The sequence below is a fragment of the Heliangelus exortis genome, chromosome 8 (genome assembly GCF_036169615.1).
Source record: "Heliangelus exortis chromosome 8, bHelExo1.hap1, whole genome shotgun sequence".
Lineage (NCBI taxonomy): Eukaryota > Metazoa > Chordata > Aves > Apodiformes > Trochilidae > Heliangelus > Heliangelus exortis.
In genome coordinates this window covers 9,903,951-9,928,251 of record NC_092429.1, presented here as the reverse complement: position 1 = coordinate 9,928,251, position 24,301 = coordinate 9,903,951, and the positions used below count along the sequence as shown (strand labels likewise).

The 24,301-nt window shown below is 38.8% G+C and overlaps 1 protein-coding gene across 3 annotated transcripts in view; it reads right to left on the bottom strand.

Annotated features, from left to right (window-relative positions):
* EIF2B3 (eukaryotic translation initiation factor 2B subunit gamma) overlaps positions 1 to 24,301 on the bottom strand; it is a 98,544-nt gene that overhangs the window by 60,591 nt on the left and 13,652 nt on the right. For 2 of the 3 annotated variants that reach the window (XM_071750298.1, XM_071750300.1), the window contains exons 4-6: positions 19,084 to 19,243; positions 13,691 to 13,802; positions 3,954 to 4,013 (exon numbers count right to left, since the gene is read on the bottom strand). In XM_071750298.1, coding sequence (XP_071606399.1) covers positions 3,954 to 4,013; positions 13,691 to 13,802; positions 19,084 to 19,243 — 332 coding nt within the window. The remainder of the gene's footprint in view (positions 1 to 3,953; positions 4,014 to 13,690; positions 13,803 to 19,083; positions 19,244 to 24,301) is intronic. The other variant, XM_071750299.1, reaches the window with a different exon arrangement.

Sequence of the window (24,301 nt, the reverse complement as noted above, 5' to 3'; positions counted from 1 at the left end):
AAAGATAAGAGTCTATGATGAAGCTGTAAACCAACCAAGAAAGAACAAACCAAAGCCAGTTGCAGATAAATGGAGCCTCTGGAGACTGGTGGTCTCAGTACATAGCTAAAATGAAACAGAATATAATGCAGTGGTGCCTGTGTCACTCCCAGAGAGGCAAAGGCAGCAGAAGTAGGGACAGTAAGATCCCATGGCCTAAACACTGGTCTTTGCACACCCTTCTTTCAGGAAAAATTCCCAATTTACTTTCCACAGCTGCAGTTTCTACAAAAGCAGCAAACAACTCTTAATGAAGAAACACTTGAGGACAATTTGCTGCCTTGGTAGCTTTAAAATGAACAGCCTTTCACAGCAACTCAAACTAATGTCTGTTCCCACCATACAGTAGCTTTGCTCAGCTTTAAGGAAACCAGGAATTATGCTTCAATAAAAATTCAGCCGCACAAATATTCTCCTGTAAAAAGAGGCATAAACATATAACTCTCTAACTTCCAGAATCACGTACATGAGGCAAAGGGAAACGATATAAAAATAACTAGGTTTTTGTTTACATCTCAGATTTACAAGAGCAATTCCAGAAACTAAATTCTTCCACAGAGGCATTGATTTAATTAGCTTGCATAGCATGCTTTACTTGTATTTGGACCTCTGACGTACACTGATCTAAAGAAACAAATACACAATGGATACACACAAAATCACTTCCTAAACTTTTTCTATACCCAGGTGCAGGTAAGAATTCTAAAACACACTTTCATGGGCTCTTCCCTACATGCAAATTATCTTTTTTAAATATATACAAACTATGCCTGTTTTCAATTTCAACTGTGATTGGATCAATTGGATCATATATTCCTGTAAGCCAGCCAAAAATCAAATACAAACTGAGCCCTGAAGGAACTTCTGGAAGCACAACAGTTTTACGTCTGGCAAGAATCATCATCTCTTCTTCAGAAATGAAGTGACAGCAGTATGTAAAACCATGCTGTCATTCATCATTAATGAAACACATTCAGAATTAAAAAATGCAACTGGTGAAAATCTCCGATTTGCAAGTAAGCACAAAATGATCAAGTAATAGCAGAAAATTCCCTTCTTCCTTTTTTATAACTATTTATGTCAATTTGGGGTCTTACTCTTCATCTGGATGACGAAATCAGCTCCTCAGAGCTGTGAATGATGCGTTTGTTTCAGGACATAAGTTATAGCAGTGAGTGGGCCTTTTTGCTTAAGGCAACAAAAAGGATTACCAAGGATGTCTTCTCATACACAGTTTTTTCCCCAATGTGTTTTGATCCACATTAGCAAAGACTTTATCTGCTTGTCCTTCCTCATTTTAGATTTAAAAGCCAAAACATCACAGAATTTTGGGAATAAATATGTAACTGTGAGTGTAACTAGGAAGGTATTATTCAGAACACGTAAGTTCAAATCAGTGCCTACCTGCATGGAATGCTTCTGAGGCTCATCCATTTTTTTTCCACCTTGTAACTTCATTTGATTTTCCATACCCATGCTTTGCCCAGCCTGGACCAAGCAGGGATCAACAATTTTGATCCATAAACTTAAACTGAGATACCTGCTGTTTTTTCAGGTTTCTAGATATGCTGACATGTAGCTGAAGTGTTTTTCATTGTTAGTCAGGGTGTTTTTCTGTGTGTGGTGAGGAGGTGAATGCTGGACTGAGCCAGTCAGCATCAAAATGGTTAAAATGAGCACGGATGGTGGGAAGGTGGGCTGCACTGTAGTGATTTGAGGCCACAACCAATGTACATGAGAGAGTCAAGAACAAATGCAGTGTATGCAAGGGAATATATACATACACATAAGTGTATGTATGGGGTCGTATCTTTGCAAAGGCAGAACTGATTTCTAAGATTCTAGATAATTCAATTGAGACTTGAATTAATACCTATGGTCAGTTTTCTAATTGTCATTGGAGGAGGAGTCAAAATCAGCAGTAGATTTTCAGGTAAAGGCTTTCCAGAAGTCCTGAATGGAATCTGTAAGCCACCTCCACTGTGGATTCTTGGGTTTATTTACAGAAATTAACAAGTCAAAGGACAGAAAAGAGTGTCAAAGCAAAAGTAGCATTTAAATTCTTGTGCTGCAGTCTGCTATGAGACTTCTGTCACTCGAAGACACATGCTCAGTATCAGACACCTTTCTCAGAGATGGGCAAACTTACATCCCTGCATCCACACACCTTTCCATATGCACAGATTCATATCCTTGCACCCACTGCCTTCAAGATGCAGTCAATTACAGCTTCAAAACACCAACATGAAGGAAAAGGTAAAGTGACACAGACTTCTGTGTAGCGGGTTATTCAGCTGTACTTCAGCTCTGGTGCTTGGCATTTCTGCTGTTCATAGCATTCTTGACTTACAGGTTAATTATGTCTTAATTTATGCACATGACCTTTATGAGGCCACTATTTAGAAGGGCAGTAGCACCATTTTTTGTTACCATAACCTGTCATTCAGAAAACATTAATTCTTCATGGACAGAATTGTCATTAAAAAAGAAAAAAACCAGATCACACACAGCAGACCAAATCAACTCAGAAAACACTTTACAGCAGATCACTTGTAAAAAAAATAGTCATCATGCTTTTAAAATGTCCAGGAAAAATGAAAGCAGTTCTTATTTGAAGAGATCACCTTGTAAAGGGAATTGCTTTTCTACTGTAAAAAGTAAGCCATTTGAAAGGATGTTAAAAGATTAACTCTTGTTTGACATTTGTACTTTGGTGGAACCTGAAAGTGCTGACCAAGAATTTAGTGGAAGACTTGGCAGCGCTGGCCATGTTGATCATGATGATCAACAGTTGGCCATGATGATCTTAAGGTCTTTTCCAAACTAAGGGAATCTATGATTCTACACAGTTTACAAACCTACACTTCTTATCTCAGAATTTAAAAGCTGCTAACAGGTTGCCAAACTGGAAGTGGAGAGAAGCAATTAATGTATGGATTGAAGGAACACAAGCACTGCTTTTTTTTTTTTTTTTTTATCCTGAGTAACACTGACCCAAGAAAGCCCAGATAATAGTACTGTTTCTGCACTGGAATTGGCTCCTACCTAGTCCTCCTGGTTCTCCCATGCCATGCCCTGAGCCCCTGAAGCATTCATTAGCTCAGGAGCTGCTCTGCATGCCCAGCTACTCTGCTGCCAGCCCAGCCTGGCCCTGGCAGCAGCACGTTAGCTCAGGTGCACCAACACAAGCTGTGCCAGATTCAAGCCTACAATTGTAAAACCAGCTCAGGTGCATGCTACACATTTCATCACCTAGCTACACATTTCATCATGTACACTCAAGAGTAGTGGCTCATTAATGCAAAAGAAAATATGTTTAATTTTTCACTGTAAGTCCAGTTCTTTTGTATGAAAAACTGGAGAATGTGTACATTGAAAGGAAATTAAGGGACAGTGATAAGAATTATCACTGATTAAGTGATAATAACAGCAGCACATAACAATGCAACACACAATAAACTATACAGTAATGTATTTAAATACTGCTGGTGTCTGGTGTGCAGAAATACAAGTGTTGAAACTGAAAATCTAGGTTTAAAAGCTCATGCTGTACACAGTGTTACATCATCTGCTTCCTGCAAGTCATTTTAACAAGTACTATTCTGATTCTAAATGTAGGAAAGCCACCAGTTAACACCCTGTACTCTGAGCAGCATTTTTACATTTACAGTACTCACATAAACATCCATGAGTTATGTCCCATGAGACAGGACAGTAATATTGCATTAATTTCAAAAAGTGAAGAATGTATGAGACAAATATTAAGTGGACTTCAAGGCTATAAAGCCAGGTAGAGAAGCGAGATATCTTTGTATATTAGTTACAAGACTATTAACCCCAAGAACAAAATTACAAGATTAATTGCATTCTTAATGCAAACTGGTGAAAGCACATCAATTCATGTTAACTTTTACCCTTTCCAGCACCAAATTATCTGTAGAATGAGAACTCTTCCTCTATTCACAAAGTTTGTTCTAGAAAACAATTAAAATAAGCAATCAAACATTTCCATATTTTTCCAAAGACAAGAACAGATCACTAAGAAGTAAGGTTGAACAACTTTTCTGAAAATCATGTAAGTCAACAGCTGGCCAGGACGTAACAATTCATGTTTCGCCTCTGGTACAAGCTTATCTCTGTCACCTATGGAAGCCTGGAATCTGTGTAACATCCCTCTTATCAAAAGCCCTTCATTTCAATTGACAAATGTCAAATGCATACCAAAAAGAATACCAAAATTTACTTTTTTACGGGTTGCTTCCTTCACATAATAATGTAAATCAGAAAACACTCAGAATTGTGTATTCTAGAGCTACTCTATCATGAGGTACCTCTAAAACAAATAAATGCAAGAGACATATTCCTTAAATCTCAAATACATTCTTTTTTCTCAAAAGGTAAGATGCAGAATAGCATACCAGCAGGCACTAATTTGTCCCCTCAATAGCCAGAGGCTTTTAACTACACCAACTTAACAAAGGAATCTAAATTGTATAAATCAATGTCTCAATTAACATTTTGTTTAGGAAGAGTTACAAGAGAAACAGAATGTAATCATTTGCTAGCACAGTGGCTCCAGAGGTCTGGGAGTGAGTGCAAGAAGAATGGAGTTGAATGTGGGAAGGGTCCATTATTCTTTCAATAGCGTCTGGTGCTGCAAAATATGTGCTTGCATACTTTCCTACTTGAAAAGCTTAAGTCTTTGGGAGCTCCTTGGTCTGGGAAAATGGCAGGCACCCAAATGCTAACCCAGGAATCTAGGAAGGAGATCTACCTGAAGAACAATATTTTTCAAGTGGCCTTAGAAGTGAAAAATGGCCATAAAGAGAAGTCTCATTCCCAAGGGATTTTATTCCTTCTGTCTGTCTGCTGTTCATCAGGTGCCATTCCCCGCACACATCCCCAGCACATTCTAATGCAAGAATGGAGAGAGGGCCTCTCTGAAAATAATCACACTTGCTGAAAGACCTGCCCTGAATAAATATCTCTAACAACAGTACAAACAGAAATCCGCCTTCTTGCTCGATACTTTAGTTGAAATTTATGGCACTGCTGGCCACGATTCTGTTATTACTATTCTACCTGGCTAAGGCTCAAACTCACAGAAGTGGGAATTTCAGAGGCATTTTCAGAAATGCTATAGCTCATTTGGTGAAATAAAAAAAAAAGCCCAACAAAAAAAATATACCTAATTAAAGAAATGCTGTACCCATACATTAGTGAACAAAGCTGTATATTACACACATATGCATACATGTATGAACACACGGACCACAGAGATGGGATGGAGAAGTTAGGGACACACGTGGCCTCTGAAATTACATTTAATTCTACACCTTGGGAATAATAAAGCAAAGGGAAAAAAATAAAATCAAAGGGAATAGTGAAAGACAGTCTCCTGTGCTCTTGCAAATATCACCAGCTGCTGGAAGATTTATATGCAGAAAAACTAGAAGTTGAGCTTTAACTTGAATTTCCCTTGCTTTCTTACTGGTTTGCTTCCAACCCTTGGAGTTTAATTAAAGCCCATCAGCCAATTTTTTTTTCTGTCTGAAGGCCCTAAATTATTCCCTTTTAAAATCTCTCTGACTGACCTAGATTTTTCAAAATCTTGAGCTTCCAGTAACCTGAATTATGAATACCACTCTTCATATAATTTTTTAAAAAGGTTAAAGGATTTCAAGATGATCAATCCAATACCAAGGGCTACTGCCAGCCAATATATAGGCAGGTACATGCAAGTTATATTTAGAATGAAATGAATAATTGCACAAGATAGATTGTTTTGCATTGCCATTTCACATATCAAGGTCTAACACCCATCTCCTCTTAATTCCTATTCATATGGAATATATATGCATTTCATACATGGATAAGAAATCACTAAGGGGAAAATAGGTCTTGCTGTGTGTAAAAGGAACCTCTATCTAATCTCCTCTAGCCGGGGAAACGATGCAATATATTTGATGAAGAAAGGGAGCATTTGAAGCCAGCAAAAAGTAGGATTTCCCAAAGCAGAAACAGAGGACATGCTGCCCTTAGGAAGAGATCTCTGCTACTTACTCGATCTACTGGAAGAGCTCCCGAGGAGCATGTCTCAGCAAGAGAAAGGAAAGTCTGCTATGCTCTTCATTTCCTGTGTAATTCCAGAAACTGCCAGCACAATGCTGTTTGGGGAGAACCACACAAGGGCTATTCAAGAGGGAATTCAGCATTGTATTCTGAATGAATGGAAACATTTTGAAAGATACATATTTGCTGCAAGTAAAGGAGAATGTGAAGCCAATAAGGACTGTGGGCACACATATACCTTCAACCAATTATATGTTCTGACTCTTTTCATTATGACTTTCACAATATTCTTAGCAGTGCTAAACATCACAGTAAATCATCCAGGTTAGAGTTCACAGTAGCCATGAAGTACATGTAATAAATCAGCACTAAAAACATTATGCAACTACAGTTCAAGTGATACCAAGTGTAGCCAATTTTAATGGAGAGGCTATCGCTTTTATGTATCCCTGCAAGTCAGCAATTCTATCTCAATGACTAGGATGAAGAAACAGCTCTTCAAGGTCCAGGTTTCTTAGAACAGCATAGATAAATGGTTTCTTTCACAAATAACATGGGTACTTCCCTCCAGCTCACTGCAAAAATCTTCTGCTAAGCATGGCAATTTGAAGGATTAAAAAAAAAAATCTTAAAAAAACCTGCAACACAACAGTTGTTAGGGAACCACAAGCTTTGGCTGGGCTCAGAAGCCAGGACCTCGGTCCCAGGCAGAATCAGGCCTTTTAACCGAAGGGGAACAGTCACATGCCTCATTTCACCCTTACTTTGCTTTAAGCTAGGCTGCCTCCCCCCCACCCCCCCGCCATATTCCACATTGGCTGATAAATTCCCCAACGGCGGGTGTTAACTAACTCTGCATTCCAGTCTGCTCTGCGTCATGGAGTTCCACATCCCGCTGATGAGGAACACATGGTGGACATGTGGTAGGGGAGAGCCTGACAGCGCTCGTGCAAGCAGGGATAACTCCTCTGACCTATGGGTTTTTTTTCCTCTGTACCATCCCAAGCACACAGCAATGAGTCTGTGCCCTTCCATCACACACTGGTCATTCTGGGGTAACTGGGAACAAGCCGAAACACTGAGATGCCAACAGGCTGAATACACACTATGAATGAAAACATACGTTGAAAGCAAATAATGGATCATCCTGTGTCCTGCCCCTAACCTGACATTTTTTGATCATACAGGTTACATGTGGATCAACCGGGGTAAGTACATCACAAAAACAACTGGCAACGGCTACACTTCCCATCAACTCTGTGAAATAAACTAGCTTACGGCATTGCTAAAAAATACACAGTGGCAACTGTATTAAAATATTAAGACATCTTTCTAAAAGGAACAGACCGTTTGTCATCTTTTCAAGACTTAAGCCTGGCTTAGAGTAATAGTGAGATTCAGCTTCAGTGTTGTCCAACTTGATGACTCATCCAGAGCACCGCATTTACCAAGTCACATGGACTCTAGGGTGTCCAAGCAATACAGTCAGCTCTTCCTTCTTTGAAACCTCCAAAAAGTAAAACTGAATAACAGGCTAAGAGTGTTGGTCTGAGACCACAGCAGACAGACAGGCAAATGACTAATGACAATCTGAACAACATACATTTACCGACGATTAGAAACCAACTGCTGAGCCTCATGCTCTCTGCTTTTAGATGTATCTGTACTGTAATGCTGGCAACAACCTTGCAGTAAAATTAAATCCATTGCCAGTAAGAGTCCTTCTGTAGCTACATTTGATAGAAGCCCTTGCTAATATTTCAGCTTCTAAGATTCATGACCTCTTACCTGTACAAGCTGTCAAGCCACGGCATGACCTTTCTTTTATAAATAGGACCTGGATATGTTGTACATTCCTTTCCAACCCACCCTCCCCACCCTGCCCCCCAACGAATGAGTGAAATAACACAGCAGCAGCAAAACACAATACAATCTGGTGGAAGCAACAGTATTAGAATCAGTAATAGTAGTATGATTTTTGAAAATATGATCACGTTTACTGTACACACATAACTGAAAAACACCAAATTAAAATGTTTTACATATATTTGGTCGCATACGTTTTAGAAACAATAAATTAATTTTGAAAACATTCAATTTCTTAAGTTGAAGGCTACACTCATCCCTAACGTTTTTACAGAAAAAGCAAAGCAAGCTGAATGAAGTTTAAACTAATATAAGAAGGGGAAACACACTGAGAAAATGAATGTTGTAGTTAAAGCAGATACACTTGGTGAACTGAGAAAATTCTAAACAAACAAGACTCAAAGGGCATCTCATCTCCCAACTCATGACTCAAATAACAATTCACAGGCCAGTACCTCTTTCTGAAATGTTGAGCAAAATCCTTTTTTGTAACGAAATATGATTAAAGCTAAACCAACATTTTTAAAGTGTGGTTATAGTCTGAGAAGTTAGTGTGTAAAAATCACACCCTCTTATTCAATAGAATAGTTCCCCTGTTTTGATTCAGTCAGATCCACTTGCTTTACTGGCTAAAATAACTTTTTACAACTTTCTAAATTCCTACTAGTACTGTGAAACCAATTCAGTTCTGGGAAGGGGAACCAGATTCTTTTCTGGCTTGTGCATCTGCAAAAGGATTATTACCTAAATCTACACATACAAATTCTATTCCTGTGATGGAAGAGCCAAAAAGAACCTGAATTATTTTCAGAAAAGTTTATTTTTATTTCAGAAAATAGCAGATCTGGAATAACTGCAAGTGCAGATCTGGACTGACAGGAAACAAACGAAGATCTGTGCATCACTCTCTAAAAGGCACATTTAAGAGAAAAAAGAAATATTCAATATTTTTCCCAAAACTAGGTAGCCAAAACTACCTATTTCTCCAACATGGGAATGCCACCAAAGCCAATACAAAGCCAATATTCATCTCGTAGACAACTGAGCCCAGCACCAAGTTTTTGCTCCGTGGTCTGCCCTGAGTTGTTCCTTAAGGTTTTCCCACTGAGCTGGTTTATTGCATAGTCCTTTCCCTAACAGTGATTCTGGTTGTGGGGACTGCTCCTTAGTGCACAAAGAACCAAGTTTTTCAAGTTCTGCTGTTTAATCTGTTAAAAGTAATGCAACTCATTTGGGCACACGTGGCTTATGAAGTACTTGATTACACACCCAGCTGGGGGCAGGTTGGAGTAGGTGGCCCCCTTGTAGTTCCAGTGCAGCTGGAACTGGAAGAGGACATCTGCCCATGATCTAGCTTAGGATGCTTTACGCAGCAGAGCATCTGTCTATACCTGCATCATGCTCAGCCTTTCTCATAAAGGTAGTTTTAAAAAACCAAAACCAACATAAGAATGGCCATAGGAGTGCAGAGTATCTCAGAGATGCCAATTTCCCAAGGAGGGCAGTTTCGCAGAACAGAAACACTAAGGAAGTTGCAGTGTGTTTATATATGATACACTTATTTAAAACAAATTATCAGCAGAAAAAAAGGAAATATCCCAAGGCAACAGAAATAAAATCAAGTGTATCAAAGCTATTCCTAAATTCCCATTACCTCCCCACTTGGCAATGCTGACTTTTAAAATTATACTACACCATTCATTTTTACTCTCATGATGCAAGAGGAAAAGGAAGAAAAAAAATTCCCCCATGTTACCCCCCTCTTTTTATTAAAATATCTTAAAAACAGATCTGTATTGTTACTTCAAGGTTACTAATGTTAGTACTGTATATATTTATAGATGAGGTATTCCTTTCTGTCTGAAGCACATGAGGTAATAAGTAGCTGGAATTGTCATGGTGATTTATTAACATATTCTCTAGGAGAAGCCCTGCACCTGCGTCTGTGCAGACGGAACACCCACGAAGGCTGAACTCACCCTTACACAGCCCACAAGATCTTAAAAGGAAATGCTCCAAATTTAGACCTGCTCCAACAGGTGTCTTTTACTGTCTCACTTTGCATGACCATAAATATCAGAGGTGGAGCAAAAAGCTCCCCGTCCATTGTAATCATGCTTTGAAAACAAATACTTTTGCCCCCTCCGAAAGCAAGGGCGGCAGCTATGGAATTCTCATCATTTCCTCACTCCTTCATCCTGCCAAGACCCAAGTCAGAGAGATGTCACAGGCAAAACCAGGCTCCAGGGATGACCACATAACTTTATTTTTTTCTCTTCAAAGGGCCCTAAGCTGGCTCCAAAACTTCCCCTAACTGTATTTCTTTCATTCTGATATCTCATCTTGCAGCTATCTGCCAAAGTGAATGACATGCACAGGCTGTTCATGGCTTTTTATAAGCTCTCATTACCCAAACAGGGAACCATTTCCTTGAAAATGCTTTCCCCAGCAGCACTGGAGTCTCTAGGCACCACCAATAAATTTGTCTCTTGGCCCATCCTGATGCACACCAAAACGTGCATGGATGGATGTATTTGATACTGTTTTGCACTTGTTTATCGTAGGGAGGATGCTACCTGTGGGACTTGTCATCAGGGTGATTAACAGCACAGGGAAAAAAAAAAAAAAGAAAAAAAAGCAAAAAACCCACCAAAACCAAAACAAAACAAACCCAAGACAAACAGCTGAATGGAAACTTTTGCCAGACTCACTCTGGCAAGCAAAGGAGAAAAATTCTTTCTGCAGTGTAAAAAGGACAGGCATTCTCAAAGTCAAAATGGCTATCCACAACTCACAAAACCCCTCTACAAATCAAAACAACAAATCTGGAAAGGAAATCCTAACCAAACTGAGAAAGAAAGTAACAGGTTACACCATGAACTTAGGAATCCTATAAAAATGTTTCATTCTGTAACACTTTCATTATTACAAAATGCCTGAGTCAAGAGCAAATAAATATTTAATACTCAACAGGTACTCAGGAGAATGTGTGTTTTCCTCTGTCCCTCCCTACCAGCTGCTCTTTTATGGCAGGAAAGCGAAAAGCGTGAAATGCAGTGATAGGAAAAAGGCAAAGGTCAGGAAAAAGGTTTTTCTTCAAGGATTTAAATTAGTGTTCTACAGCTTTGGATGTTTTGTCAACACAACTTCCCTCCTGTGATGAGGGGAAGCCAAAGGTCCTTTGAACCATTTCTGTATGGGATCTAGATTTTTAGCAGTGACAAGATTCCTAGCTTTAAAGAAAAGTTCATCTTCCCTTTTCCTGTTCCTTTCACCACTCCCTCCCTTCACTCCCTCCTCTCACTCCCTTCATTAAAAAGGGAGAGAAAAAAGAAAATAGAAAAAGAAAAGGATCTGAAGAGCAAAACAAGCATTGAAGGAGTTCTAGAGTTCATGTAATAAGACCACCATAGCCCTTCAAAAGGAACATTAAAAGCAAAACAAACAAAAGCAACACCCTCAAGATGTCTATTGTATTTTACAGGGGAATGAATGAGTGTACTGGAAATTCTCCCATGTTGCCACAAAGTCTGTTGTTTCATCAAAACAAAGTCCAGAGATCAAGAAACGGCCAACATGGTAGCTCAAAGTCAGTCACTTAAGTGATCCATGAAGAAAAACAAGATTGGGCTTGCTCTTTTTTTTTTTTTTTCTCTCTCTCTCTTCTTGCTTTACTATGATGTATTAAAAAAAAAGACTTCAAAGATCATTTGAGCGTTGCTTTTGTTTCTCACATGAGAAAGTCAGGGCTTGAGCAGGTCTAGACAACACAATGGTTAAAACATCATTAGCTGCCAACACTTTGTCTTCCTAAAGCTCCCACAGTTCTTGCTACCCTGGAATTGCCTCATTTGAAAATATTTGATGATTTCCATATACTATTTTGCTTCCCCCACAGTTTCTCCAAGATGGCAGCTGTAAAACAGAGAGTGCATGTGCACCCACAGCAGGCAGTTTCCCACCTCAGAGGCTCACCCAGGTGGATATTGTCCCAATGATCCTGCCTGATGCTTGAAAGTGTCTTTTTCTTAACTTCCCCCTCTCCCTTTTAACACTTAGCAGATCTCCTCTCTGTGCTTTTAGACTATCCTATTATCTGTGGATTTTACTTGGGGGGTGGCTAACATTTTAGCTTTGATAGCTGTATACATGGAAATGTAAGAACGATACACAGATTTTTATGCCATCTGTATACCAGTAACACTACATTTACCAAATGCCAAATAGTTATTGCTCAAGAAGATCTGCTGAAGACAATAGAACTGAACAGGTGTTCCTAAAGGCAAAATCTGCCGTGCAGGATAAAGCCTGATTAATTTAGCTATAGGGTAACAGGAATGAAAATCCTCTGGTTAGATGAACCTGTAAAATCAGAGGTCAACTGAGATCACACATGTTACAGCAATTTCTAAGTCATTATATCATAGTCATCCACTGGTGTTAGGAGACAACCATAAAGATGAGCCCATCACTAACAGTAGATAATATATTCATACCAAGGCCAAAATAGACCAATAAGGCTTTGCACAAACACATAGAATGCAACAGTGCTGAACTACCCTACGCTATGCAGATCAGCTACTGTGTATGTACAGAAGGCTCGCTTGCAACTTCGTCCCTGCAACATCCAAGAAAAAAAACTTGTGAACATGCTGGGACAGGTTTTTTTGCATCACAGCAGATAAGAGAGCTCACTCTTGACCACTTTCCTTCTAGAGTAATCATTAAACCTGGGTGGGAGTCATCTCTCCATAAGCATACAGCACCTCCCTTGCATCAGGTAGTGGGAACGTTCACGGAAAGATTACACCTCACTATGGCCCACACCACACACACCAGAGGCATTTTCACAGAGGAGATTATCTGAGGGCAGACCACAGATGTCCAGATCCTTGACTTACAAGGTCCACATGGATGAATTTCCCAGCTCAGATGGCTGCCCCACAGGTGTCTAATCTCACAGGGGTGAAAATCTGACTGTCAGCCTGGGACAGACTACAAAGCCCAGCCTCTCAAGGAGCTAGCAGAGGTTTCTGCAGAACAAGTCAGAAAACACGTGTCTGAGAAAACTAATATCACTGTACAGAAAAGCATAGAGAGCAACAAACCATCTTTCCTTCTTCTACTAATGGATATTAATTATGTTGTGCAGGAAGCTCAGCTACTCTGGCATATGTAATAAATTCATCCATGCCCTCAGTGCAGTTTAATGATGGATATAACAAGAATTCTTTAATTAATCTTTTTAGGCCTGGAAACAGAGCTGAGGTTTTGTGCCTTATATGTGAAAAAGTATCATGAAACTGTGAAAGCCTCTCTCAGATACTTTGTAAAACCATTTGGGACTCAGCTAATGAGACTAACATTTGACTTATGAATATAGGTCTATGACTTCTGAATCCCTGAATCTAAACTCTATCTGAACTATAGCAATACTGGCTTAATTTCAGGGAGAGTTACCTTTTCACCCATTCCTTTTCCTTCCCTGGAATTTTTCACAATAAAGTTATGAGACAAGCCTATCAACTGGTTGCAATGATGTAATGAATAATAAAATATTGCTCCCTGATTATTGCAAAAGCTGCTTTTCCTCGTTCCGTCATACCCTACTTTGTCTTTGACCACCACTCCTAGGCCAGAGTTATTTCCCACCATTCCAAGTTCAGTTTTTATTACAGACTCATAAGCTTTTATTAAAGACTCATAAGCTTACTTCTGAAGGATGGATCTTTTAATGACAAGTTCTTCATCCAAGTCAGCTTCATTAGCCATGAACAGCAATCTTTTTCCTGTGTCATCCACTCCAATGAAGTCGCGCTGCTCCACTGAAGTAGAAAATCAAATACAATCATTATATAAACCTCTCAATGCAGGCTAGAAAGACAAATGGGACCACACCAACCACCACCAGCAACACCCCCCACTCCCCAAATATGAAATACCAGGTTACAGACTAACACAGAAAATCAATGAATTTGCAAAATTAATCCACGATGTTTTCAGTCTGGGTAGCTGATGAGTATCTTGACATTCAAACCACTGGCCCTGCAAGCTTTTTGCATCCTTTTTAAGAAGATGCCAACTACAGGTCCTGACATGCAGCACTCCATCTAGAGCTGTGTTTTCCTTCTCTCTCTCCTTTTTTAATTTTTATTAATTAAAAAAAACCAAACTGCTACCTGAATTTACACAACAAACCCAAGGCAAGCAGAGAGTTCTTCAAAATTCAACTGCTTCTTCCTCATCATAAATTACTTCATATTACAATTTGGTGGTCTGGAGATGATGATTATTTCAGTTAAGACATAACTACTTTGCAACTGATCTCCTATTTCAGGTAAATTCTGATAGCAATAGAAAACCTAGACTGCATACGCAAACACACATAAAAGAATAGATTCTAAGACTCCAACAATTGATGTTTCTGGGTGGGTAAACTTGGTTTAAGTATCTATTTATAAAACTGCCAACCAAGAGAATACTTAACAGCTACATATATTACTATGGCAATTCCCATCTCCTGCATTCTGCAACTGTGCATCAACAGTGACTTCGGTCAACTGAAATGCAAAGCATTTACTTCTGAACAGTTTTCCACAACATCTGAGTAGAGTGGTGGTAGCTTATTCTAACTTGCACGTTGTAGCAAGACCCATCACTCTGGTGGAAACCATACATTGATCTTTACAAGAACACAGGCTGTAAAACAATGCCACAGTACAGTTCTAAAAAGACCCCCCTTTCTCCAATTAAATACTATTATTTTGGGCCAAACTGGCAAATATTCAGTCTCCTAAATTCTAAGCCTTTGACCAGACCAGAGTAACAGCATGCTCTGTAAGTAGTTAATTCTCTAAGATCTTTTCTCAGCCAAACTATTTTTAATCCAACTTTTCCCAATTCAGCCCCATCCCTTATTTTCCTTTTACCTGTGCCTTCAGAGTTACCATAGTAACAACCACTATCAAAATACAGTCAAATCTACACAGCTGTTGAAAGTTCTCCTACTGGCAGCCTTTGATCCCAGTGATCAAGCATACCCTCTTGAGAAATCCCCCTATCCCTTCTCAGAAATTAATCATACAGCAAACAAGTACAAAAATAGGTCTGAACATGTAACACTATGACAACTTAAGTACAGTTAGGATAAAGCTCACTTGCTGTAAAAACCCAGAAATAAATCTTGAAAGAAGTGTCAATTCTCATGCTAAGGAGAATTAAGGAGAGTTTGAGAGGAGGGGGGCTAACCAAGCATTGCCATTGCCTCCTAACTGGGCTCTTCTGACAGGCTAAAAATACAACAGTGACTGATTTTCATCCATGAAGGCACCAATACTTCTCTCAAAGCTCAGGTTGTGGCTGCCCATCTCCTGACTGTTCCTACAGAAACACAGCATACAACACTGCTATCACAAAGCACTATGCAGTAAGAAAAAGTGAAAAATGAAATTTGATGAAAACGGGGCCAGGTACAGGACTGCTACCAAACCGGTTACTCTTGCTTATGTAGATTGGTAAGAAACAGAGAGCAAAACCATGTGACAACCCTTTTTTTTTTTTTTTAGCAGATGCCAGGCCAGGTTAGTTTTTTTACTGTGCACTGGTCATAAGTAGCATTACTCTTGTAATTTAGAAAAGATGGAAGTTATTGCTAAAATCAATTACTCAGTGATACAACAGTGCTGTTTCAAATCACACTGGAATCACTTAATGAAAAAAAAAAAAAAATTAAAGAATTAAATACACAACTAGTTTACAAAATCCCTGGAAGTATGAGAAAAAATTAGATGCAGTGATGGTAGCTAAAAAACTAAAACCTAAAAAATTTACAGCATAAAAATGGAATATAGGATGTGTTTTAACTCCTGACGATAGATACATAAAGAATTGACACAGTCATTGCAATTTGTTAATTACCTTAGAAATCAGATTCCCATCAATTTTGAGGGCTAAAGAAATTAGGACATCAAAAGAGAATGGAAGTTAAGCAATACAGTGATGAGACAAAATAATTTTTGGTTAGATTTTCTAAAATGCTTTTTAATCAAATGCAATGAATTGACACTTGGGAAAAAGACACCGTTGTTAAAGGTTTGGTATCCCCACCCTTTTTAAATTAAAGGGAGAGAATTCACACAACGCAGCCTGCAAGACCACCAAGAGGTCTTCTGGCAGACACAGGGAATACCAGTGATGACATGCCTGCTGCTTTCAAGACAAGAAAAACAAGCAGGAAAAAGTCACCATCCCCTTCTCTTCTGCCTTTCTTTATACACAGAGAGGTTCAGAAACTCTTTTCCACTCAATCCCTTGCATATCATCTATAAGCACATGGCTCCATTCTGGGGGTCTGAATTCCTGACTCTCTGTTTATTTGGGTTACTAGCATTCACTAAGACACAGTGGGGTTTTGGTTTGTAGGTTTTTTGTGGTGGTTTGTTGTGGGTTTTTTTATTTTTTTTAATTGCCATGGCTCTTATTAATCAATTAAAAAAGTCGGTGAGATTATTGTTGTCAATATATGATCCCCTAAATATAAAAGCCAATTAAGTTCACCCTGCAAGTTGCAGCTGAGTTGTCAAGCATTCCACGAAACCATTAGTATGATTTTATAGCTGCTTAACACTGCAATTCATACTTATTTAAAAACTGTTCCTTGTATCACAGTTATTAAATGTTCAATAGTAAGCAAGGACTTTCTATCAGATTTCATTACAATTGCCAAATTAGTCTTGTTGCTCCTTCTAAAAAAGTTAATGCATTTGTAGGAACAGTGAAACAAAAAGTTGCAAAATAACTAGTCCCTAAGCTTAAACAGTTACACTGTATCAGGAGTGTACTTTTTCAAGTCTAACTCCATTATAAATCTTTGAAAAACTACAATTTCATGTACTTTTTCAAGACTTCCATTTTTGCTGCAAAAATTTCTGCATATTTTATTATGCAAGGTTATTTCAATTCCTCAGCTACTAGAAGTGATGAAATAAACAGCAGGTGCCATCTAAAGTCTTCTCTACCATCAAGTGGTACAAGCAAAGCACACAGCCATGAGGGTCCACAGTCATGCTGTGATAACTGCTCCAGGGGAAAGAGCTTTGATCTGTGGTGGCTTTGCAATCTGTTTTGTTACAACAAAATAAAACTTAAAGTTCAAAAGGTTGAGAGGAAAGAAAAGCATGAAAACAAAGACTCTGCAAGATGCTCTAAATAGGAGAGAAAGTCTGAAAACTTGTGGAAATTGGGACTGTCTGAACAAAACACTGGTCAGAAATCAGAATAGAAGAAAAAAGGTGACTATGTGTACACAAATGAAGTATATCAAGATGAGAAGTCAGAAGTGGAACAGGGGATGGAACTGTCTGTGAAAGAACAGAATAGATGAGAAAGAAAAGCTGGACTCTTGACAAGGATCCTTGAAGGAAAAGCCCAAGGCAACAAGAATGGAGGTTGGTAGTGGCAAGAAGCAGCCATGGGGAAAAGATACAGGGATGAACTAGGACAATGTTGAAGTAATTCAGTCAAGTAGGGAGGAAAACCAAGAGGGTCCAATGCTCCCTAAAATGCCCTGCTCCGGAACTCAAAGAAGAACCCAAAATCCCTCAGTCTCAGCACTGTTTTTTTTAGCAAATGATTGAAAAAGGTATGATCGGGTATGTGCCTCATCCAAAGCTCACAGAGAACACCTTACTAGAGCCACCCATGACAGCTCAAATAGAGTACCTTTAAGTGGGAGACCTTAGCATCCACCTCCACAGAAAAACACTGTGGGTGTCAAAACACTTCCATATGATGGAATGTTTTCAAGTTTGGTTTTCTACATATCTGAGAAATCATACAAAAAAATTTAACAAGTCATGTAGGAAAAGTAAAGCTACAAACTCAAGCACACAGACTTTAAAAAACAAGCAAATTAAGAATGCATGTGCAACCTGATGTGTTTACATTTTTGCAGTCTTCATAAGATCTTGTTTTTCCTCACAGACCTGCCTCGCCCCCACCCTGTGTGCTCAGAGCTTGCATACTGGGCAGCTCTATGATGTTTAACCGTAGACCCATTCATTTATAACTCCTGAATGCCCAGCTCTGTGGCTGTAGTAGTGCTCCTGACAGTGTTTCATATGCCATTATCACTTTGCTTACCTTTTCAAAAACAAAAGTGTTTAGAGCCATTTGGGAGTCCAAATCTTACATGCTTTTGGTCCTACTATCCTTACACTTTGCTCCAGAAAATATTTTCATGCAGAATTTAAGCAGATTACTTTTAAAAATACATTTCCTCCACTTTCAGACACACACACATAGTCCAACTGTTGGCTTGCATTTCACTCCTCTCTCTAGCAGTTTGAAGTTATGCTTTTTTATTCGTATTACTGTAATGCCTTTGAGCTTTAATCATGAACCAGGACCCACTAAGCTGGCAATAATCAAGCCTCAGCAATTTAACAGATATCATTAAAAGAAAATGAAAGCTATGGTATGGGAACAACCGTACGGTATTTAGTACTTTTAGCATATAAGTAAAATGGGGATAATAGCCCTGCCCTGCCTTACAGCAGTGTTGTGAGAATAGATGCATTAAAGATTACAATGCACTAAGATATTATGGTAAGAGGGACAAGATAAGCATCTAACCAAGTCCTTGAAATCAGTGGGAGTTTTGCCTAGTAAAAAGCTCCTGGATATGATCTCAGAAGAGATCATATCATGAGAGGGGAGGATGTCTAGATGTATTTGTTACCCACCTAACACTGGTCCCCACAGACAATGGTAAAATTCCCAGCTATAATCTGGCTCTTGAAAAACCTAACGGTTTTAATGTTCATATGTAACAAAAATTTAGGGTTTGATCCAAAACTCACTGAAGTCACCTGGAGCTTTTCCCTGAACTCTTGTGAGCTTTGGATCAGAGCCTGCAAGATTACACGAGTCTAATACTTAATTCAGAGCTGGAAAAATCCAAGTTGCACCCTACCAGGGAACCTGTGGAAAAATAGCGTGCCTGTACCTTAATTTTTTGTTTCCTCTGGTACTGATAACTAAACATATCATACATACCAGTGGTTTCTCTATCATTTATTAATAAATAATGTATTCCTATGTACATACCTGGCTTTTTTTTCCCTTTCTGTCCTGGTATCCCTTCTGTGAGTTCATGAGTTTTCTTCATTAACATGGAGAGAGTGGCATCATGTGTCCGAAAGAGATCCACAACTTTGTATAAATCAACATCTGTGATCAGATCGCAGCTCAACACCAAGACATCCGTCTGTCAAGAAACAAACAAACAAAAAAACAACAAACCCTTCAGAGATACAAATGACCACATATGGATGAGCATTTGAGAGCTCAACAACAAAAACACCCATAGCTTTTTTTTCTTTTAAAAAACACAGGGTCTGCAAAAAAGTCATTGTTTATTACCAGTTCACTCTTCTTAAGTCTTGCTGTTTGTGAATTAATTTTGTTATTTCTTATCCAGATCTGGACCATAAAGAATATGTGACCATCTAAACTGCCATCATCTGCTCCACGGGAAGGTACTGGGACACAGAAGGCTTTCAAAACTGCCATGAAATTCTGCAGTATTTACAACAGCTACTTCTATTTACATAATGATGTAGAAAAGAAATCTTTCTGAATAAATCTTTTTTAGCTGACTTTGCATCTGGCTACAAACCACTGGAAAAGATATTTAAACTATGTCAGGGTTTTTTGGGGGGGGGAAACAACAAACCAGCAAAGAGTATCTAGTATGTGATTTACTCAGTAATTGCACTGCAATGGTGGGCTCAGTTTAGAAATACATTCCTAAAACCAGCAATACCCCATATATATAAAATACATATGTAAAAAAGAGGAAGTTAGGTCCAATTTAATAACAAGTTGGTATTTAATTTTGATCTCAGAGGATTCCAAAGTGCCTTACAAAGTATTTCAGAAAATGGCTGCATATATCACAGAAATATTATCACATATGGAGTGAGACATAGCAGCTTCATTAACCATGCATGCTATCAATATACTCTGTCTAAAAATTCTTACTTAGAAACAATTTTCTGTATTTCATGTGGGTAGTGGAATATACAGACAGAAAATCTCCTAGTTCAGCAGTTATCTTCATTTAAACTAATCCTAGTCTAATATTTATGCAGTGTGGCCTACAGAAAAGAAGCAAGCTTCCACTTTATTTTTTGTTAATGATCAACCTTCCACACGTGTCTCAAGAAGCCAGTGCTTCTTTGTAGACATTTAATAAGAAGGGAAGTAGAAAATAATTGGTAAAATCTGACTCAATTAACTCATGGAGGATCAATAATTCTGCTTTTACTTTTGAAAACTACCTTAGTTCAAAGTGAACTAGTTCAGCATTGATCTTTTATTACAGAAAGGTTTGCTTTACAGACTTAATTTACTACTATGAGAATCCACATTGTAGGTGAGACTGAGGACTGGGATTTAAATTATTTGACAGGTTCTCCTACAAATGCTAGGCAGTTTCATGTGTTTACCAATAAGTCACTGGAATTCACCCTGTCACAAACTGTTAGAGCTGCTGATTTGGTATGCTGTGCAAAAGGTCAAGCTCTTCAATTTTCATGTGATTTCTTCCCACTTTACTCAGAAACACCTGGCTGCTTTACAGGAAGGTACAATGTGAAGGTTGAGAATTTTACACATTTGAAACTTGACTTGCATCTCCCTTTTTAATGTATTTTCAAAATGTATATTTTATAATATGGTTTTGCCCAGAATAAGTGCTTTAATTATCACTTCTCTAAAAGAAACAACATGCATGTATTAGAAAAAAAGCAACAAACCAAACCACTAAAGCAATCTGACAAGAACTCTGGAGCAGCGCTGCTCCAACATTCCAGTGTGTACAAAGAAAGAAAAAAAATTCAGCTTGGTATGGAAGTAAATCTCTCGCTTCATAACTGTAAATAGTGAAGAAACACATATTAAATATTCTGGAAAATCCTGCAAAGTTTTCAGATATTCTGTTTTTACAAGAGCACAAATGAGTTACACTAATTGCAGAAAAGGCCAAAAGGCATCCAAGACTCATATAAACAAACCTGTATTTTTCAAATTCAGTTTCTAGAGGGAAGAGATACCAGGCTTCTAAATGCATTCATTACAGTGGTGAAAATAAGAAATAATAATAAGAGAGATCAGCACACCAATATCCTTAGAAACAAGTACCTGGACTTGCAAAACAAACTTTGTAATTATTTCACATTTTAATAAACGCTTTGATCTGCCACTATAGCAAAAACCCAACAAGCATTTCATAGTTGTGAACAGGCTCCTGGGTTTTTTCTCCTCACTATAGGACAAGCTTTTTGCAAAAACTGAATGCAAGACCCCTGAGGAGCATACGGGAACAGAACCACCAAATGTCTGGTTGCCATCTGTTCTACCCATTTACTCTCCCAATATGTAAATAAACGTCAGTGAGCACAGGGACCAGTGAAACACACAGTTGCTCTGTAAAGCCCACATTTCTGCCTCTCCTCCTGATGAGCAGAGCAGTGGCCTCAGAAGCACGCTGAGAATACACCATGAAAGGCTCTTTTGGGACTTGACAGCCTCCCCTTTGAAACACCACCCCCCTCATAAATAAAGCCCTCACTGTCTAATGGATGCACTTTTTTTCCCAGTGTACAACTCCTGAACGAATAAACTAATGGCTGAATGAAAAAATAAACTATCCTAACACTTTAGCAGAAGTGTGTGTTTTTCTTAACGTTTTTAGGGTGGGTGTAGAATAAAGAAAATAAATGGTAGAGCTTGTGGGTTTTTTACATATGTACATGCCAAATAAATACAGCACCTTTCCAAATGAGCCACCAATACAAAGAGAAGTAAGTACTTACTCCATGCACTCATGTGCTAACAAGGGGTATGTGAACATACTTGACTTCATGAATTATGCAAACACCTAAGTACACACACACTCTTAATGAAATACATGTAACAGTGATTACATCAACCCCAAACTATTATACAAACACATGATAAGAATCAACATGAACTGATTAAAAAAACCCAGCAAGCATACACCCCAAGCAGAACCACTGCAAAGCACAAAAAATGCACACACAAATGCACCCTCAACACCCACTGCAACCATGCAATGGGCAAGGCAGGGATCTTAACTCAAGAAGGACCATCTAATGGATGGGGTGTGATACAAATGCTTGGAATTTCTGGCATTTTCCTGCTCTGCCAAACTTGATGTGTCATTTTATTTACCACTTTTATTACACAGAGGAGACCTCATTGCAGACCAGGGCCCTACACAGAAGCTGCTGCACAGACCTGGTGAAAATACCATTAAGCTTAATAAAAGAGAACAGCAAATTACTTTGGGCTGGGGAACACAAGGAAACACTGCAGTTCTACATAGGTATGAAGACAGCAGCCCTACCTTGCTGGCTGCAAGGCTCTCATTTTTTGTGAGCATCACAAGACTCACAGAAAAGACAATGTGAATATGACACTGCTTGGAAAAGTCACTTGGGACTCATCAATTCCATTTAATCTCAGATTTGCAACTTAAGCACCCGAGTTCAGAGTTTAGACTTGGCTGCTGATCAGCAGTGAAAAATGAGGTCCTGCCGAGATCATCCCACCTATGATCCGAGTTTCAAGGAGATGTTTCTCTGTCCTACTGACCATGGGATGAGCCCTGGACTTCCAGTGTAGCCACTGCTGAACAGACAGCTCAGTCATGCCAAGGATGGAAACACAGCACTGCAGGCCTCCCAGTCTACCCTCTCCCTTTCTAACACTGGCTTACAGCACTTCACCATCAAACACTTCCCAACTGTGAGGTGCCAAGATGAGATAACTTAAATACTCAATCTGGATAAATACAACAATGTAACATAAAATGTCAAGAGATTTATACAATACAGAGAAAAAAAGGGTAGAAAAAACCCCTCAAAACCAACATGTCAACAATTATATTAAACCCAGCACAATATGGAAAATCTACACAAAAACAAGACCAAACAGCAGACTGTTTCAAGAACTCAGTTCAAGACAAATGATTTAAAAATAGAAAACATGTTTTCAATGGAACTAATTCATACCACAGATCAAAAGATGGATGCAATTATATGGCATAATATACTAGCATAAATAAAAAGCCTTGGACTTTCTCACACCCTACATACAAAGGCAATGTTAAAAACTCTTTTATAATCAGCAATAATAGGTGGACTCCTTCTATTCAAACAAGAGATATCAAAGTTATCATAGATAGCTGGCAGCAAATGATGAATTTTTAGTGGTATTAACTATGCCTTTTCTATCAAGTATAGACAAGGGCAGGACCTCTAGCCCGAACTGCTGAGGGCCTCAAAAAGTGAAGCCTAGAAAATGAGAAAACATGTGTTGTAAGGAAATCTCTAATTTGAACAAAATCAGCCTCAAGAGAAAGCGGAAAACAAATGTCAGATTGCATTATGAACAGAAAAGAAGCAAAATATCCATGAGCACTTGAATCAGCTCCTGACAGAACTGAAGACAGACAAAACATTCAAGTAAAAAGCTTGAAGTTTCCGATTGCACAGTACTGCAGCTGAGACTTTGACAGAGAAAGAAAAAAAATCAGATTAGATAGACTCTGTTCCTCCACTCAGCCTAAATTAACACATCCACAGAGAACTCTGCATCACTTCCTGCAGTGTCACCATACAACAAGGCAGAGAGGAATAAGTTATAATTACTGCTGGAATTAAGACTGAGAGTTTTATACACAATAGCCTGGAACTTCACCCACATGTTGCATTAACAGTGGGGTTTGTGTGTAATGCTTTTATTATTCTAAAGAGTAGAAAGGCAAAGAACAGTTTGGCTGTGGGCAAGCATTCTGATTGCTTGCTAGCATGCTCCAGGCAAAGCCAAAGATACCTCCTAGCAATTGCATTACTCACCACTCTTCAGAGCAGAAACTTACATCCAAGGCTTTAGAGAATCCCTTTTTATCTCATTCTCCCTTAAGAGCCCTCTAATTTCCACACCTGTGACCTCTTTGAAGCTCTATGGGTATTGCTGTAACTGGAGCAGGGAACCTCATTTATTTTTGATGTGTGTAGGATCTTGTTAGCTGCTACATGAAATGGCTGCCTTTGGCTGGGAATCCCCACTATGCTTTTGTAATGTCCTTGCTAGCAAGACTCAGAAGAAAATCCTGATTTAGTGCTTTGATGGCAGACATGAAGGATTTACCTACTGTGCACTAACCCTGCAGCAGCAAGTTACCTGTAGAACACCAGCTTCATTACTCTTCTAAGGAGAGAGGGCAGTGGAGGCA